The sequence below is a fragment of the Amblyraja radiata genome, chromosome 18 (genome assembly GCF_010909765.2).
Source record: "Amblyraja radiata isolate CabotCenter1 chromosome 18, sAmbRad1.1.pri, whole genome shotgun sequence".
Taxonomy (NCBI): Eukaryota; Metazoa; Chordata; class Chondrichthyes; order Rajiformes; family Rajidae; genus Amblyraja; species Amblyraja radiata.
Window position 1 is genome coordinate 2,345,195 of NC_045973.1, and position 17,654 is coordinate 2,362,848.

At 45.8% G+C, this 17,654-nt stretch overlaps 1 protein-coding gene across 8 annotated transcripts in view; it reads right to left on the reverse strand.

Moving 5' to 3' along the window:
* erc2 (ELKS/RAB6-interacting/CAST family member 2) overlaps nt 1–17,654 on the reverse strand; it is a 569,575-nt gene that overhangs the window by 505,073 nt on the left and 46,848 nt on the right. For 3 of the 8 annotated variants that reach the window (XM_033036565.1, XM_033036564.1, XM_033036563.1), the window contains exon 4: nt 884–907. The exons of the other annotated variants lie outside the window; for them this stretch is intronic. In XM_033036565.1, the coding sequence (XP_032892456.1) occupies nt 884–907 (24 nt within the window). The remainder of the gene's footprint in view (nt 1–883; nt 908–17,654) is intronic. 8 annotated transcript variants of the gene reach the window in all.

The following is a 17,654-nucleotide window of genomic DNA, read 5'->3' on the forward strand; positions in this document are numbered from 1 at the left end:
TTAAGTCCTATATTTTTGTTTAACTATTGGTTAAGTCCTGTATTTTAAGGGAAATGTCAAAATTGTAAGCCCGCCAAGCCAATATGCTGCAAGATCAAATGGGAATTTCATTATTTTTTCCAAAATACAGAAGCTTTATGAAAAGGTTGCTGAACCTAAGAAAAGTCTTCAAATTTCACGGTTGATTATCCAATCCAATCATTTAAAAATAAATGTAGATTCCTCACCTTCCATGAAAGTATTCTAATCTAATGTACCATATTTGACAGCAAATAGTTGCACCAAGCTATAATAAAATATTCCATGCCTCGTTCACAAGGTCACAGTGAATTTCGTTTAGTTGAAAATGAGTCAGTTTCCAGATTGGAGGGTTTATTTTTGTTTAGTTTATCAATATTGTCAGGTGTATCGAGGCTCAGGGAAGCGATTTTTGGTAAAAAAACATCAGTTTTACAAGTAATTTGTTACGATGATGAATCGCGCTCGGATAGAACTCTCTGTCCATCAAATATGGTACTTGTGATGCACAAATTATGTGATGTTAGATTACACCTAAAATATTTCAGATTTTTCAAAAGGAGGACATTTTTCAAATAAGCATGGAATTAATTACAATGTTATAAATTCCCACAATAACCAATTATGCAGATGTTAAATATTAAAATAACTACTGCATTCAAGAAAAAGGTCTTTTGTAATCGGGACTCAGAAAGGTGTAATCTAATACACTTACCAATTAAAATAATTAATGCATCAACATTTATTCTTTTATCAAACAGAAACAAGTTAGTCACAAATCACCACACGTCACCAAAACAAGAGAAAAAGCAAACGGCATTATTTTATGTTGTGCAAATTAACTTGTTGCAAACATAACACAAACCTTTGATCTTCTTGCATCCAAAGGCTGAACAGCATGACAAATAAAAAAAGAATGTTGCAATTCAACAAATGAATAGAGAGAATGCAAGCTGCAATACTGCAAGCCAACAGCATGAAGTTCCGCTAAAAAGATCAATCGACAGCAAACTATTGATTAGAAGCAGGAGTCGTAGTTAAGCTTAGCAAATGGGTCAAATCACAAAATGCATCGGCAGACTCAGGAAGATTTTTTTTGGCAGTCCCAACAATTAAAAAAATAAAATCATCTTCGTTCGGCAGAGTTAGCCACTGTCATAAGATTTCTTGAATTTTAATTCAGAATCATAACTGACAGTTTTAAATAAAAAAATTAAACAGAAGATTTGAGATTAAACGGACAAATAGAATGAATCTTTGGACATTGCGCTGGCCAACCACAAACCTCTCATATAAAACAATCAGTGCCATTATCATCTCTTCTCTGAAAAGATGAACTTGCCTTCGAGACAATGGCATGCAAGATTTTTTCTGGATTAATTCTAAATACAAGAGCTGTCCAAAATGATCTAGAATGTGCCTACACTCTGAGGGTTAGAAGATAGAGATGATCTTGTGGAAACAAAAGGCTGAAGATACAAAATAGAATAAAGCTGAAAAAAAATCACAGAGTGCTGGAGTAACTCAGTGGGTCAGGCAGCACCTCTGGAGAGGATGGATAGGTGGCGTTTCTGGTCAGGATGGGTCCTGACCTGAAACGTCACCTATCCATGTTCTCCACAGATGCTGCCTGACCCGCTGAGTCTTTTTTTGTAAACCAGCATCTGCAGCTCCTTGTTTCTACATAATGCTGAAATGGTGTTTTCCTTAAGTAATTCTGGAACCAAAGGGCACAGATTCAGGGTCAAAAATTTAGATTCAAGGTCAGGAGGTATTTACCCATAATTGATTGATTGATTGATTGATTGATTGATTGATTGATTGATTGATTGAAAGGGACAGCATGGAAACAAACCCTTCGGCCAACCAAGCCCACTCCGACCATCAATCACCCATTCACACGGGTTCTATGCTATCTCACTTTCTCATCCACTCCCTACACACATGGGACAATTTGCGGAGGCCAAGCAACCTACAAACCCGCACGTCCCATCGCCTATTCCTTCGCTCCATAGTTGCTGCCTTCAGCCCTTTGAGACAATGGACAATAGGGGCAGGAGTAGGCCATTCGGCCCTTCGAACCAGCACCACCATTCAATGTGATCATGGCTGATCATCCACAATCAGTACCCCGTTCCTGCCTTCTCCCCATATCCCCTGACTCCGCTATTTTTAAGAGCCTTATCTAGCTCTCTCTTGAAAGTATCCAGAGAACCTGCCTCCACTGCCCTCTGAGGCAGAGAATTCCACAGACTCACCACTCTCTGTGTGAAAAGAGTCCACGCTAACCAGTAATCACCCATTCATACTAATTCCATGTCACCCTATTATTTCTGCACGTTAAAACCAATTTTACAGGTGGGAATTAACCTAAAAATCTGCACGTCTTTGGGATGGGGGAGGAAACGGAAGTACCCGGAGAAAACCCACGCAATCACGGAGAAACTCTGCAATCTCAACACAGACAACACACGAGGTCCGGATGGGACCGGCCGAGGACTCTGGTGCCGTGAGGTAGCGGCTCTACCCTCTGCGTCACTGTGCCGCCCTTATCTAACGTGAGATGAAAAGACAAGCTACGAGGGTGTAAGTGCGTTATTGCCCAAACTTAAAATATACTCAACATCATCTTTCTTTTAACTGAGCTGTTTTGTAAGGAAAACAAAATCAAATCACCCTTTTATTTTACATCCAAGTTATGCAATCATTAACAGTGCATTTTATTTTTTAAGACATTTAAAATTGAGTGCATTCACATACAATACCATTCTCATCTCAATATAACTGAGGGAATGCACATATAGCTGCAGACACAAATCGCTGGAGTATCTCAGCGGGTCAGGCAGCATCTGCGGAGAAATTGGATAGGCGAAGTTTCTGGGTCGGGACCTTCTTCAGATTGATTGTATCAGAGGGCGGTGGAGGCCGGTGGATGAGAGGTGAAATTCCCCCCCCCCCCCCTACAATCAGCCTGAAGAAGGGTCCCCAACCCAAAATGTCACCTATCCATGTTCTCCACAGATGCTGCCTGACCCGCTGAGTTACTCCAGCACTCTGTGAAACGTCACCTATCCATGTTCTCCACAGATGCTGCCTGACCCGCTGAGTTATGGTGCAGCAGCATCTGTGGGTCTAAGGAAATAGGCAACGTTTCGGGCTGAAACCCGGAAGGGTTTCGGCCCGAAACGTTGCCTATTTCCTTAGCTCCATAGATGCTGCTGCACCCGCTGAGTTACTCCAGCATTCTGTGAAACGTCACCTATCCATGTTCTCCACAGATGCTGCCTGACCCGCTGAGTTACTCCAGCACTCTGTGAAAAGTCACCTATCCATGTTCTCCACAGATGCTGCCTGACCCACTGAGTTACTCCAGCATCTGCAGTTCCTTCCTCCACACCTGACTAACCACTTGTTGGTTCGCCACCACATTTTATGCTTCCACAACAGGGCACAAAGTGCTGGAGTAACTCAGTATGAAGAAGGGTCTCGACCCAAAACATTACCCATTCCTTCCACCCATAGATGCTGCCTGTCAGTTGAGTTACTGCTGAGTTATTCCTGCATTTTGTGTCTATGTTTGGTCTAAACCAGCATCAGCAGTTCCTTCCTACACAGTTGGCATCCATTCTGGCTTACAGTCACACACTTACATCCCAGGTTAATCAATCCATTTTGACCACATTCATTAGCCAGTATTCTTAGAATATTAAAATGCTCGATGTCACACCCTAAATGTATTTCTCTTCCAAGCTGCGTTACAATCCAGCAGTCTCACTTCATAATTCAGTGCAATTACAGTCTAATGGCTATTGGGTCAGACCAGTACCAGTGCAAGCTCATACTTCACAATGTTCCCATAAAGCAGCTTACACAGGCAGGCTTGCCTCTCCCAGTAACACAGCCCAAGTGAGCTGACTAACAACAGGACCAAGGGCCGGCTTTTTTAAATCACTCAAGTGGACCGTGACATTGGGAGCTCGCGGGTCACTGGTGGGAGACCACTCTCCGGAGCTCCCACGGCGGCAGCTCCTCCCGCCCGAGTTGTGGGGCTGAAAACGGCCTGATATCGCCCGGCGCAGATTTAATGGCCGTGGGACTTGCCATCGCCCGCCGGGGGCTTTAACATCGGGAGATGATGCAAGATGGCACCTGCCTGCAGCGACTTTTGCGGAGCTCCGGAAAAGAAAAGGCTCAACTACAACTTCCAACAACTCACCTGGATCAGAAAAACGGCAGAAATCGGTGCCGTTTCGGACAAGCTGCTGGAGCACCTCAAGGCTCTCGCAATTTCGCGATCTCCCGCAGCTGCGGGAACCCCGGACTTTAAATTTTCCCACGCTGGCTGTGGAACTCCACAGTGGATCACAGGTACTGTACCTTGAAACCCCGGGATGACCCCCAGAGCCGACGGGCTGGATCTTCCAGGAACAACGGAGCTGGAGCTGTCGACTTTGAGGGAACCCCCGTTCGTTATGGAGCTGGAGCTGCCGTCTGTGAGGGAATCCCCGTTCCAGCGCAGGTCCGCAGAAACAGCAGGTACAGCAAGTACAGTACCTGGAAACAAAGGGGAAGCCTCCATTGTGTCCGGAAACGTGGCCGTCGGGCAGGACTTCAGGTCAGAATGAAGCGCAGGGGACTTCGGCCCCCTCTCCCTACTATCCTACTGGCTAATGTACAGTCCCTTGAAAACAAAGTGGAGGACTTAAGGGCAAGACTGCTTTATCAAAGGGAGCTGAGGGAATGCTCTGTGTTCTGTTTCACAGAGACATGGCTCACCCCCAGCTCCCCAGACTCAGCAGTCCAGCCTGAAGGGTTCTCCATCCACCACATGGACCGTACCCTGGCATCTGGGAAAGGGAGAGGAGGGGGCGTCTGCCTCATGGTCAACTCTGCGTGGTGCTCAGACGTGGCAGTCCTGTCCAACTCCTGCTCTCCACACCTGGAACATCTGGTGGTGAAGTGCCGTCCCTTCTACCTCCCGAGAGAATTCACCTCCATTATCCTGACCGTGGTCTACATCCCACCCCAGGCAGACGTCCGTCTGGCACTGGAGGAGCTGCAGGCCGTGGTCAACAAACACCAGACGTCTTACCCTGAGGCATTTACCACCATTGCTGGGGACTTCAATAAGGCAAACCTCAAGAAATCACTCCCCAACTTCCACCAACATGTCTCCTGCTGCACCAGAGGACCTAACACCCTCGACCACTGCTACACCACCATCAAGAATGCCTATCGTTCTATCCCTCGCCCTCACTTCGGTAAGTCCGACCATACCGCGGTGCTGCTTCTTCCTGCCTACAAGCAGCAATTAAAGAGCGCACCCCCAGAAGTGAGGACAGCACAGAGCTGATCGGGGGGGGCCAGAAGAACAACTCCAGGACTGTTTGGAGTCTGTAGACTGGGCAATGTTCAAGGACTCGGCAACGGACTTGAACGAATATGCCACAGTCGTTACAGACTTCATAAAGAAATGTGTGGAGGACTGCATCCCTACAAAAACCTTCTGAGTGTTTCCCAATCAGAAACCTTGGATGAACTTTGAGATCCGCACTCTTCTGAAGTCCAGACACAGGGCATTCACCTCCAATGATACAGTGGCCTACATGAAGACCAGATACGACCTTGGTAAGGCCATCAAAAAGGCCAAAAGGGACTTCTGCTCCAAACTGGAGGACGAGACAGATGTTCGGCAGCTGTGGCAGGGTCCTGAATGCAATCACCTCCTACAAGGCGAAACCAGGAGGCAGCTCGAATGCCGGTGTAACATCACTCCCTGACGAGCTCAATGCGTTTTACTGCACGCTTTGACAGGGAGAATACTGATGTGCCTTCCCGATCCCCCATTCGCTGTGATGGCATTTCAGTCTCAGTCACAGAGGCCGATGTCAGGAAATCCTTCAGAGGGGTGAACCCCCGAAAAGCACCTGGACCTGATGGTATACCCGGTCGTGTTCTAAAAACCTGTGCGGACCAACTGGCGGGAGTTTTTACGGACATTTTCAACCTGTCACTTCTGAGGTCTCAGGTCCCCACCTGCTTTAAAAGGGCATCAATTATACCGGTGCCCAAGAAGAGTAAGGTGACATGCCTCAATGACTATCGACCAGTGGCACTAACGCCGGTGGTGAAGAAGTGCTTTGAGAGGTTGATCATGGAGCAAATCAACTCCTACCTCGACAAAAACCTGGACCCACTGCAGTTCGCGTACCGCCACAACAGATCAACGGTGGATGCGATCTCGCTGGCCCTCCACCCCGCACTGGACCACTTGGACAACAAAAACTCATGTCAGGCTGTTATTCATTGATTACAGCTCGGCATTTAACACAATCATCCCCTCCAAACTGGTTACCAAACTCGCAGAACTGGGTCTCTGCGCATCCCTCTGCAACTGGATCCTCGACTTCCTCGTCCACAGACCACAGTCTGTTCGTATTGGTGGAAATGTGTCAGCCTCGATAACAATCAGCACGGGAGCACCTCAAGGCTGCGTGCTCAGCCCCCTGCTGTACTCACTCTATACCCATGACTGCGTAGCGAACCACAGTGCGAACTCCATCATCAAGTTCGCTGACGACACCACTATTGTGGGGCGTATCACTGATGGGGATGAGTCAGAGTACAGAAGAGAGATCGAGCAACTGTCCATATGGTGCCAGCGCAATAACCTGGCCCTCAACACCAGCAAAACCAAGGAACTGATTGTGGACTTTGGAAGGAGTAGGAGGGGGACCCACAGCCCCATTTATATCAACGGGTCGATGGTTGAAAGGGTCAAGAACTTCAAATTCCTGGGCGTGCACATCTCTGAAGATCTTTCCTGGTCCGAGAACACTAACGCAATTATCAAAAAAGCTCATCAGCGCCTCTACTTCCTGAGAAGATTACGGAGAGTCGGATTGTCAAGGAAGACTCTCTCTAACTTCTACAGGTGCACAGTCGAGAGCATACTGACCGGTTGCATCGTGGCTTGGTTCGGCAATTTGGGCGCCCTGGAGAGGAAAAGACTACAAAAAGTAGTAAACACTGCCCAGTCCATCATCGGCTCTGACCTTCCTTCCATCGAGGGGATTTATCGCAGTCGCTGCCTCAAAAAGGCTGGCAGTATCATCAAAGACCCACACCATCCTGACCACACACTCATCTCCCTGCTACCTTCAGGTAGAAGGTACAGGAGCCTGAAGACTGCAACAACCAGGTTAAGGAATAGCTACTTCCCCACAGCCATCAGGCTATTAAACCTGGCTCGGACAAAACTCTGATTATTAATAACCACTTTCTGTTATTTGCACTTTACCAGTTTATTTATTCATGTGTGTATATATTTATATCATGGTATATGGACACATTTATCTGTTTTGTAGTAAATGCCTACTATGTTCTGTGTGCTGAAGCAAAGCAAGAATTTCATTGTCCTATACAGGGACACATGACAATAAACTCACTTGAACTTGAACTGGGGAGAGACAAGACTTTGCCTGAATCTCCTCCTCACTGTGATGGATGTCTGTGTGAATTGAGTTGGCTGTGTGTCTTGTGAAATTGTTTCTTTTTGTTGTCTGGCTGCAGAAACCAAAGTTCCTAACGGATAAATAAAGTTCATTGAATTGTATTGAATTGAATTGAAACCAGAGCACTGTGTCCGTCTGCCTGGCACAAAAGCAGGTTCCTCACATTCCACATTCAGAGTAAAACTATTTATCCTGGTCACTGGAGTCTGTAGAAGGGTCTCGACCCGAAGCGTCACCCATTCCATCTCCCCAGAGATCCCGCCTGTCCCGCTGAGTTACTCCAGCTTTTTGTGTCTATTTCCATATGTAAGAGAGATTGCCTTTTGATCTTAATAATGGGAGTGAACCAGAAAAGTAAATGTAGGAATCCAACTAGCCCAAGCTAATCATAAATAAAATCAAAGTTCTCAAAGTGCTCAGTGGGTCAGGCACCATCTGTGGAAACAGAAACAAATGTAATGCTTCAGGTGATTGAGGAGTTCCTGATCCATCTCCACAGGTGCGGTTGAGTGATTCCAGCACTACTACTTCTGATTTCCAACATCTGTAGTTTTATTTGCTTTTTAGTAATAACTATAATATGTATAAGAGGTATTAACTGAGAAGGACACAAGTCTGACAGACCAGAGGTTTAAAGTAGAGAAAACTCAATCCTATGGACTGAAAACAGACCGCAAACAATGAGCAGGAAGGAACTTCAAAGAAGGGTCTCGCCCCAAAACATCACCTATTCCTTTTCTCCAGAGATGCTGTCTGACTCGCTGAGTTACTAAAGTGTTTTGTGTCAATCCGTGAGCAAATGAATGAGTGAATGAATGAATAAGTTTATTGGCCAAGTATTCACATACAAGGAATTTGCCTTGGTGCTCCGCCCGCAAGTGACAACATGACATACAGTGACAGTTAGGAATGACACATAAAACATTAAACATTATTGATTAAACATGTGAATTAAATAAAATACCAGGGCAAAAGGAGGCTACAGATTTTTGGTTATTGAGTAGAGCCACTACTCGTGGGAAAAAAAGCTGTTTTTATGTCTGGCTGTGGCAGCTTTGACAGTCCGGAGTCGCCTTCCAGAGGGAAGTGAAATGGATAATATTGTTATCTGAAAACAGTGTTGTCAAACTTTCTTGTTTGATTAGTTTTGAGAATCATTTTAAACTAATTGAAATATTGGTTAGGGCATTTGTGGTGGAAGGTGTTTAGTGCTGCCCACTACACTGGGGGAAGGATGGGTGGAGTTGTGCTCGAGAGAATGCCAAGGGGGGGGTTCATCAGGATGGTGAATTGCCTGAATTGCAGGACTTTAGTTGTGGAGATGGTTTGGTGCGGTTTGTTTTCTTGGAGCGTAGGAGATGAGGGGTTATCTGACAGAAGTTTACAAGATTATGAGAGGGACAGATAGAGTAAATAGTCCCCAGAAAAATTCCTAATGGGCCTGTCCCACTTACACGACTTTTTCGGCGACTGCCGGCACCCGTCATAGGTCGTTACAGGTCGCTGAAAATGTTGAACATGTTGAAAATCCAGCGGCGACCAGAACAAGGTACGACTCTTTGGGCGACTACTCACGACCGTACAGGCTTCACCCCCGCGACATGTCGCCTGTATGGTCGTGAGTCGTCTCCTCAGTCGCCCAAAGTGTCGTACCTTGTCTGGTCGCAGTTGGATTTTCAACATGTTGAAAAATTTTGCCAACCTGCAACGGCCTATGTCGGGTGCCAGAAATCGCCGAAAAAGTCGGGCCCATAGATATCATAGTCTCAAAAGCAGGTGAGAGTTATAAAGGAGTTATTATAAAAGGGATTTGCCAGGGAAGCTTCTAGGAGAGGTTTTGGAACATGCTACCACAGGAGGTGCGGTATCAGGTCCAAAAACTGGGCAGCAGAGTGGCACAGCTGCTGCCTCACAGCGCCAGAGACCATCGTTCCATCCTGACCGCGGGTGCTGCCTGTACGGAGTTTGTACGTTCTCCCCGTGGGTTTTCTCCGGGTGCTCCAGTTTCCTCCCACACTCCAAAGACGAACAGGTACGAAGGTTAATTGCTTGGTAAAATTGTAAATTGTCCCTAGTGTGTGTAGGATAGTGTAAGTGTGCAGGGATCACTGATATCACAGCGCAGATATGGTGGGCTGAAGAGCCTGTTTCCGCGCTGTATCTCTAAACCGCTTCAAAGAGGTGGTTCGGCAGGCTGTAAAGACAAGATACAGAAGGATATGATCCTAATACAGGCAACTGGGATTAGTGTAGATGGGGAACAAGGTTGGCATGGTTGTGCTGGGCTGACGGGACAGTTTCAGGGTGTATGATACAAAGCCCTTAACGGGCTTGCCCCCACCTACATCAAAAGTCTGCTCACCCACCACACCACCTCCAGGTCCCTCAGATCGGCCGACTTGGGGTTACTGAACATCCCGCGGTCTAGGCATAAGCTCAGGGGCGACCGTGCCTTTGCGGTTGCAGCTCCTAGACTGTGGAACAGCATCCCTCTTCCCATCAGAACTGCCCCCTCCATCGACTCCTTTACGTCGAGACTTAAAACTCATCTTTACTCCCAAGCCTTTCTTGACATTCTCTGAGGGAGGGCTACATGTATGTAGTGATGTATGTACTTAATCTATGAACCACTGTTGTGTAACGTTAGTACCTCCACCAATGTAAAGCACTTTGGTCAACGAGAGTTGTTTTTTAAATGTGCTATAGAAATAAAAGTGACGACTTGATTCAATAAAACCTTGGATTCCACCTTCAACACATTTAAAACAAAAATGGTCGCATTTCTTTTCATTGAGATATAAATATCTTGATCAGGACAGTGGGTCAAGCAGCATCTGTGGAGGGAATGAACAAGCGACATTTCAGGTCTGGACCCTCTTCAGACTGATTGTACGAGGGGGGAGAAAACTGGGAGAGAGAGGTGGGGGGGGGGGGGACCTGGTTGAAAGCTTTCTTCCGGAGAAAATATTTCTTCCCCCTACGACAATCAGTCTGAAGATGGGTCCGAACCCAAAATGCCGTCTGTCCATTCCCTCCAAAGTTGCTTCCTGACCTCCTGGGTTACTCCAGCACTTTGTGTGTTTTACTCAAGGTTCCAGCGTCTGCAGTTCCTTGTGTCTCCTCTATCTTGCACAAGGTACCAGCTCCCAGTAGATGGCAGCAAAGGGCACCCTGGCTGCACAAAGGCACGAAAATACATCCACACCTTTGACAAATGAACAGATTCATGGGTTCCATCAATTTTCTTGGGTGACAAAGATGATATGCATCAGCCTTTTGGTGCTAAACTAGTGACTGCATTGTGCTTCTGACCTCAACTCACAGAGGCTGAATGATCGAAAAAGAAGGAACTGCAGATGCTGGTTTACAACATAAAACAAAAAGTGCTGGAGTAACTCAGTGGGTGAGAAAGCATCCCTGGAGAGCACGGATAGGCGATGTTTTGGATCAGGACCCTTCTTCAGAATGATTGGGGGAGGGGGGTGCAGGGGGGGGAAGAAAGCGGGAAGAGAGGGAGGGGCAAGAAAAAGCCTGGCAGGTAATAATAGGTTGATACAGCCAGGTGAGGAGTGCGTTTTGAGAGGGGCATGGTTGGACAAAGGGCAGAGATGATAAGACAGAAGGTGCGTGACAAAAAGAATGGAAAGTTGCAAATTGGGAAGCGAGAGGAAGGAATTTAGGTGGAAGGTTAGAGGGCAGAGGGGAGATGCTGGCTATGTTTATATCAGATAGCCAAGTCTGCAGCCAAAACACAATGTGGTGGGGGAACTCAGCAGGTCAGTAACATCAGTAGAAGGAAATACAGCGGTGTCGTTTTGGGTCAGGAGCTGAAACGTCACCTGTCACTGAGCTGCCTGTCCCTTGTTTTGCTCAAGATTCCAGCTTCTTGTCTCTCCACATTTTCAGTCAAGTCTGGTTTAGATTTGAATTTGAATTAGAATTTGATAGATAATAGATATAGACAATCGAGTCAGCACCGCCATTCAATGTGATCATGGCTGATCATCCCCAATCAGTACCCCGTTCCTGCCTTCTCCCCATATCCCCTGACTCCGCTATCTTTAAGAGCCCTATCTAGTTCTCTCTTGAAAGCATCCAGAGAACCGGCCTCCACCGCCCTCTGAGGCAGAGAATTGCACAGACTCACCACTCTCTGTGTGAAAATGCTTAAAGGTTGTTCTTTCACAAAAAAGGTCAAGAGCGTTTTAATGTCGTATGTCCCAAAACGGAACAATGAAATCCTTACTTGTATTAGTCTCACACCAGGTATGTAAAGATAGTATTTGTAAAACCCAATGAACAGCAAAATGTTCAGTGTATTAATAAAAAAACAAGCAAATAAATAACTATAATAGTGCAAGGTCAAAAATAATGTCCTCAAGTCTATGTAGTTCGGAGCCTATTTAGAGTAATAGAGGTCATAAGGAATAGGAGTAGAATTAGGCCATTCGTCCCATCAAGTCTACTCCGCTATTCAATCATGGCTGATCTATCTCTCCCTCCTAACCCCATTCTCCTGCCTTCTCCCCATAACCTCTGTATTAATCAAGAAAAGTCATAGAGTGATACAGTGTGGAAACAGGTCCTTCAGGCCCAACTTGCCCACACCGGCCAACATGTCCCAGTTACACTAGTCCCACCTGCCCGCATTTGGTCCATATCCCTCCAAACCTGTCCTATCCATGTACCTGTCCAACTGTTTCTTAAACGTTGGGATAGTCCCAGCCTCAACTACCTCCTCTGGCAGCTTGTTCCGTACACCCACCACCCTTTGTGTGAAGGTTTGCTGGTTGTAGTGTTCAATAACCTGATGTGTGGAGGGGAGAAGCTGCTCCTGAACCTGGGCGTTAGTTTTCAGCAAAAGCCACTCTAGTTTAAGGACACACAAAGTTCATCGCAGTCGATCTATAAAAATCGTCATCTGATCATTGATGTCAGTTGAGGGCCATCACCCTGCTGTTCGGGAGGGTTTTTATGCATGGGTAGAATTCAAGCTGTGCTCCCAGCACTATTCACCAGCAAGACCGACTAATGACAGGAATCAGCTATCTATCTGCAGCAAATAAAAAACAAAGATGCCAGAGAGAAAGAAAGAATATCCGTCAGATCCCAGTGGGAACACTGTGCACAAAATTGCAGGCATCTGACTTACAAAGGACCAAACTGGAAACACAGATCAAAGAAGGACCTTCTATATTCAATATCACAAGTAAAATACCTTCATTACCAAATAAGCCATCGTGAACCCAAAAAGTGTCATGTTGGAGAAACAAGTAACTGCAGATGCAGGCTTACAAAAAAAAAAGTCAAAGTGCTGGAGTAACTCAGCGGGTCAGGCAGCATCTGTGGAGAACATGGATAGGTGACGTTTCACAATGTTTTTGCCGAACATGCCAAGATAGGACACAAAGTGCAGGAGTAACTCAATGGATCAGGCAGCACTTCTGGAGAATATGGATCGGTCAATTTTGGGTGGAGACCCTACTTGTTAGTGGTGGGGGTGGGGGGGGGAGAAAGCTTGGAGATGCCAAGATAAACTCTTATAGGGCCTGTCCCACAGGCAATGTTTTAAGCGACTACAGGCGATTGGGCTGTCGCCACATGGTGGCCGGGGTGTCGCCTGTATGGTCGTGAGTCGTCTCCTCAGTAACCCAAAGAGTCGCAGCGTTTTTCTGGTCGCCGCTGGATATAACCATATAACCATATAACAATTACAGCACGGAAACAGGCCATCTCGGCCCTACAAGTCCGTGCCGAACAACTTTTTTCCCTTAGTCCCACCTGCCTGCACTCATACCATAACCCTCCATTCCCTTCTCATCCATATGCCTATCCAATTTATTTTTAAATGATACCAACGATCCTGCCTCCACCACCTTCACTGGAAGCTCATTCCACACAGCCACCACTCTCTGAGTAAAGAAGTTCCCCCTCATGTTACCCCTAAACTTCTGTCCCTTAATTCTGAAGTCATGTCCTCTTGTTTGAATCTTCCCTACTCTCAACGGGAAAAGCTTGATCACATCAACTCTGTCTATCCCTCTCATCATTTTAAAGACCTCTATCAAGTCCCCCCTTAACCTTCTGCGCTCCAGAGAATAAAGACCTAACTTATTCAACCTATCTCTGTAACTTAGTTATTGAAACCCAGGCAACATTCTAGTAAATCTCCTCTGTACTCTCTCTATTTTGTTGACATCCTTCCTATAATTGGGCGACCAAAATTGTACACCATACTCCAGATTTGGTCTCACCAATGCCTTGTACAATTTTAACATTACATCTCAGCTTCTATACTCAATGCTCTGATTTATAAAGGCTAGCATACCAAAAGCTTTCTTTACCACCCTATCTATATGAGATTCCACCTTCAAGGAACTATGCACGGTTATTCCCAGATCCCTCTGTTCAACTGTATTCTTCAATTCCCTACCATTTATCATGTACGTCCTATTTTGATTTGTCCTGCCAAGGTGTAGCACCTCACATTTATCACCATATTCAACGTTGAAACATTTTCGTAGACAGTCGGCGACAGTGTGTTTGACGCCAATGAGCGTGGCTTGACTTCTCCTAGCGCAGGTGCTGTGGTAGGTTGTCGCCGGGTGAACTGAGGGAGGGAGAGGTGTGGACTGGCATCTCCAGCATGTGGGACCTGGCCGCTTCTCTGAAATGATTTGAAGCAGACTGGAGCGGGTGGAAGTGTGCGTGGGAGAGGCGATACACCATGGAGCACAGGGAGCTCCATCTGCTTGCCTCCAGCATGAGGATTTCCGCAACAGATGGCTGAGCCAATGAAGAGGATGCCGCTCATTGTTACACATGCTTCTAGGCTGGTGCCTACTCGCTCCGACTGTTTTCTCTGGAACGCTGGAGGTCGAGAGGAGACTAGATGGAGTTAGATAAAATTATGAGGGGCTTGGATCGGGTAGACAGTCAGAACACTTTTTCCCGTTGAAAATATCAAGTACCCAATGGATAGCTTTAAGGTGAGATTGGCAACGTTTAAAGGAGACATAGAAAATAGGTGCAGGAGGAGGCCATTCGGCCCTTCGAGCAAGCACCGCCATTCATTGTGATCATGGCTGATCGTCCCCTATCAATAACCCGTGCCTGCCTTCTCCCCATATCCCTTGACTCCACTAGCCCCTAGAGCTCTATCTAACTCTCTCTTAAATCCATCCAGTGACTTGGCCTCCACTGCCCTCGGTGGCAGGGAATTCCATAAATTCACCACTCTCTGGGTGAAAAAGTTTTTTCTCACCTCAGTCTTAAATTACTTCCCTTTATTCTAAGACTGTGGCCCCTGGTTCTGGACTCGCCCAACATTGGGAACATTTTTCCTGCATCTAGCTTGTGCAGTCCTTTTATATGTTTCTATAAGATCACCCCTCATCCTTCTAAACTCCAGTGAATACAAGCCTAATCTTTTCAATCTTTCCTCATATGACAGTCCTGCCATCCCAGGGATCAATCTCGTGAACCTACATGTAGGGCAAGACATTTTATTTTTTACACAGAGGGTGGTGGGTGCCTGGAACGTGTTGGTGGTTGAGGCAGAAACGATAGTGGCATTTAAGAGATTTCTGAATAGGACACAGGAAATGGAAGGATATGGATCACGTGCATGTAGTAAGAGTTGGTCTTGGCATCATGTTCAGCACTGACACTGTGGGCCGAAGGGCCTGTTCCTGTGCTGTACATGTCTATCTTGTACATTCAATTTCACGGCTGATCTAGTCTCAATTCATTTTCCTGCCCAATCCCCGTAGACTACAAAATCGCTCTCAGTCTCGAATATACTTTATGAGTAAACATGCAGCGACTTCTAGAATACAGAATTAGAAAAACCTCATCTCAGTCACACACGAGCAGTGATGACGCTGAGACTACAACCCAAAATTATCAGCCTTGGGTCAGTAGATCTTTCTGTGAAATACAATAAACACATCCTTGACAATTCACTATCTCTTAGCCACTAGCGCAGATTGAATTTGGAATTTTGCACTTTAGAAATTTCTCCTTGGAACACCCATGCTAAACATGCCATCGATATCTACTGTACACAGCAGAATTAATCCATTTTCAAAATTCAGTTCCAAGACGACTTAAAGGAAAAAGTTCTTCTGCTTTACACATCGTAAATATTGTTACCAGATATTGAGTTCCTCACCACAATACATCTCTGGGCTTTGTCTGATCATCTACCTATTAAACCATCCCCCTGCCCCTCACCTATGTTCACCTGTCACCTGTCATACTTTGTCCTGTCCCTCCCTCTCTTCCGGCTTTCTTTCCCAGCTCCGCACCTCCACAATCAGTCCCAAAACATCGCCTTTCCATGTTCATCTGGGATGCCATGGTACACCGGTATCCTGGGTGTCATGGTACACCAGTCATTGAAAGTAGGCATGCAGGTGCAGCAGGCAGTGAAGAAAGCGAATGGTATGTTAGCATTCATAGCAAAAGGATTTGAGTATAGGAGTAGGGAGGTTCTACTGCAGTTGTACAGGGTCTTGGTGAGACCACACCTGGAGTATTGCGTACAGTTTTGGTCTCCAAATCTGAGGAAAGACATTCTTGCCATAGAAGGAGTACAGAGAAGGTTCACCAGACTGATTCCTGGGATGTCAGGACTTTCATATGAAGAAAGACTGGATAGACTCTGCTTGTACTCGTTAGAATTTAGAAGATTGAGGGGGGATCTTATAGAAACGTACAAAATTCTTAAGGGGTTGGACAGGCTAGATGCAGGAAGATTGTTCCCGATGTTGGGGAAGTCCAGAACAAGGGGTCACAGTTTAAGGATAAGGGGGAAATCTTTTAGGACCGAGATGAGGAAAACATTTTTCACACAGAGAGTGGTGAATCTCTGGAATTCTCTGCCACAGAAGGTAGTTGAGGCCAGTTCATTGGCTATATTTAAGAGGGAGCTAGATGTGGCCCTTGTGGCTAAAGGGATCAGTGGGTATGGAGAGAAGGCAGGTACGGGATACTGAGTTGGATGATCAGCCATGATCATATTGAATGGCGGTGCAGGCTCGAAGGGCTGAAAGGCCTACTCCTGCACCTAATTTCTATGTTTCTATGTTTCTATGCTGCCTGACCCACTGAATTACTCCAGCGCTTTGTATCTTTTTTTAATAAACCAGCATCTGCAATTCCTGGTTTCTTCAAAATGAACAATGACTTCATGTTGCCACAAGACGTCACAGTGAACATACTGCCACATGACCAACACAAGGCAGCAAGCCAGCGGGGAAGCAGCTCTTCACCAACTTGTGTCCAGTTTACAAACACAAGATACTGGAGGGAAGCAATGAAAATGCCACAAAATGAACCTTTGCTGAAACAATTTTACACTGTGCCAAAATGGATTGGAATCTTTGCTTCGAAATTAGTACACTGTGATGTCATGGCATGCATGAAAATTAGTTGCTTGATTTAACTGCAAAATTGTCACTTCTGTTTGGGATATCTTGCCAAGCGACCATCTGTTCAAAGATTGAACACCATCTTTGAACACTTTGATACCATCAAGAAACATAACTATTTGTACAATGCAAAACGAACATTTACTTACTAAATATCAACAGGCATAATGCTGGGGGATCTTCATTCTGTCCTCGACTGCGAACTCACAAAGCTCTTCCGGCTCAACATTAAACCGGCAATCTCACTGGGACCAGCGCGAGGTCGGCAGGAGAAAGCTTCCCGTTGGTGCAGCAGAAGGTCATGGCACAAGGCAGCGGCTTTTGGGCCCTCAGACCTCTTCCACTATTCAACAAGAGTGACTTTTGCTCACATCAGTCAACAACAATTATTCATCTTGGATATAAAATCAGAAAATTGAATAGCCCCACATGTAGAACTTTGGTACTTCCATCCACAAATCAATGCCAGAGCCCAGAGTGATTAATTGTCTTATGTACCAAAAACAGAACAATAAAATTCTTACTTGCAGCAGCATATCAGGTTTGTAAACGCAATACATAGATACACAATAAATAAAAGTTCAATAAATGAAAAGCAAAAGTCCAATGTCCTGATGCAACCACAACAGATCATAGTTCATAGTGTAGTCGATGTTCAAGAGCCTGATGGTTGCTGGGAAGAAACTGT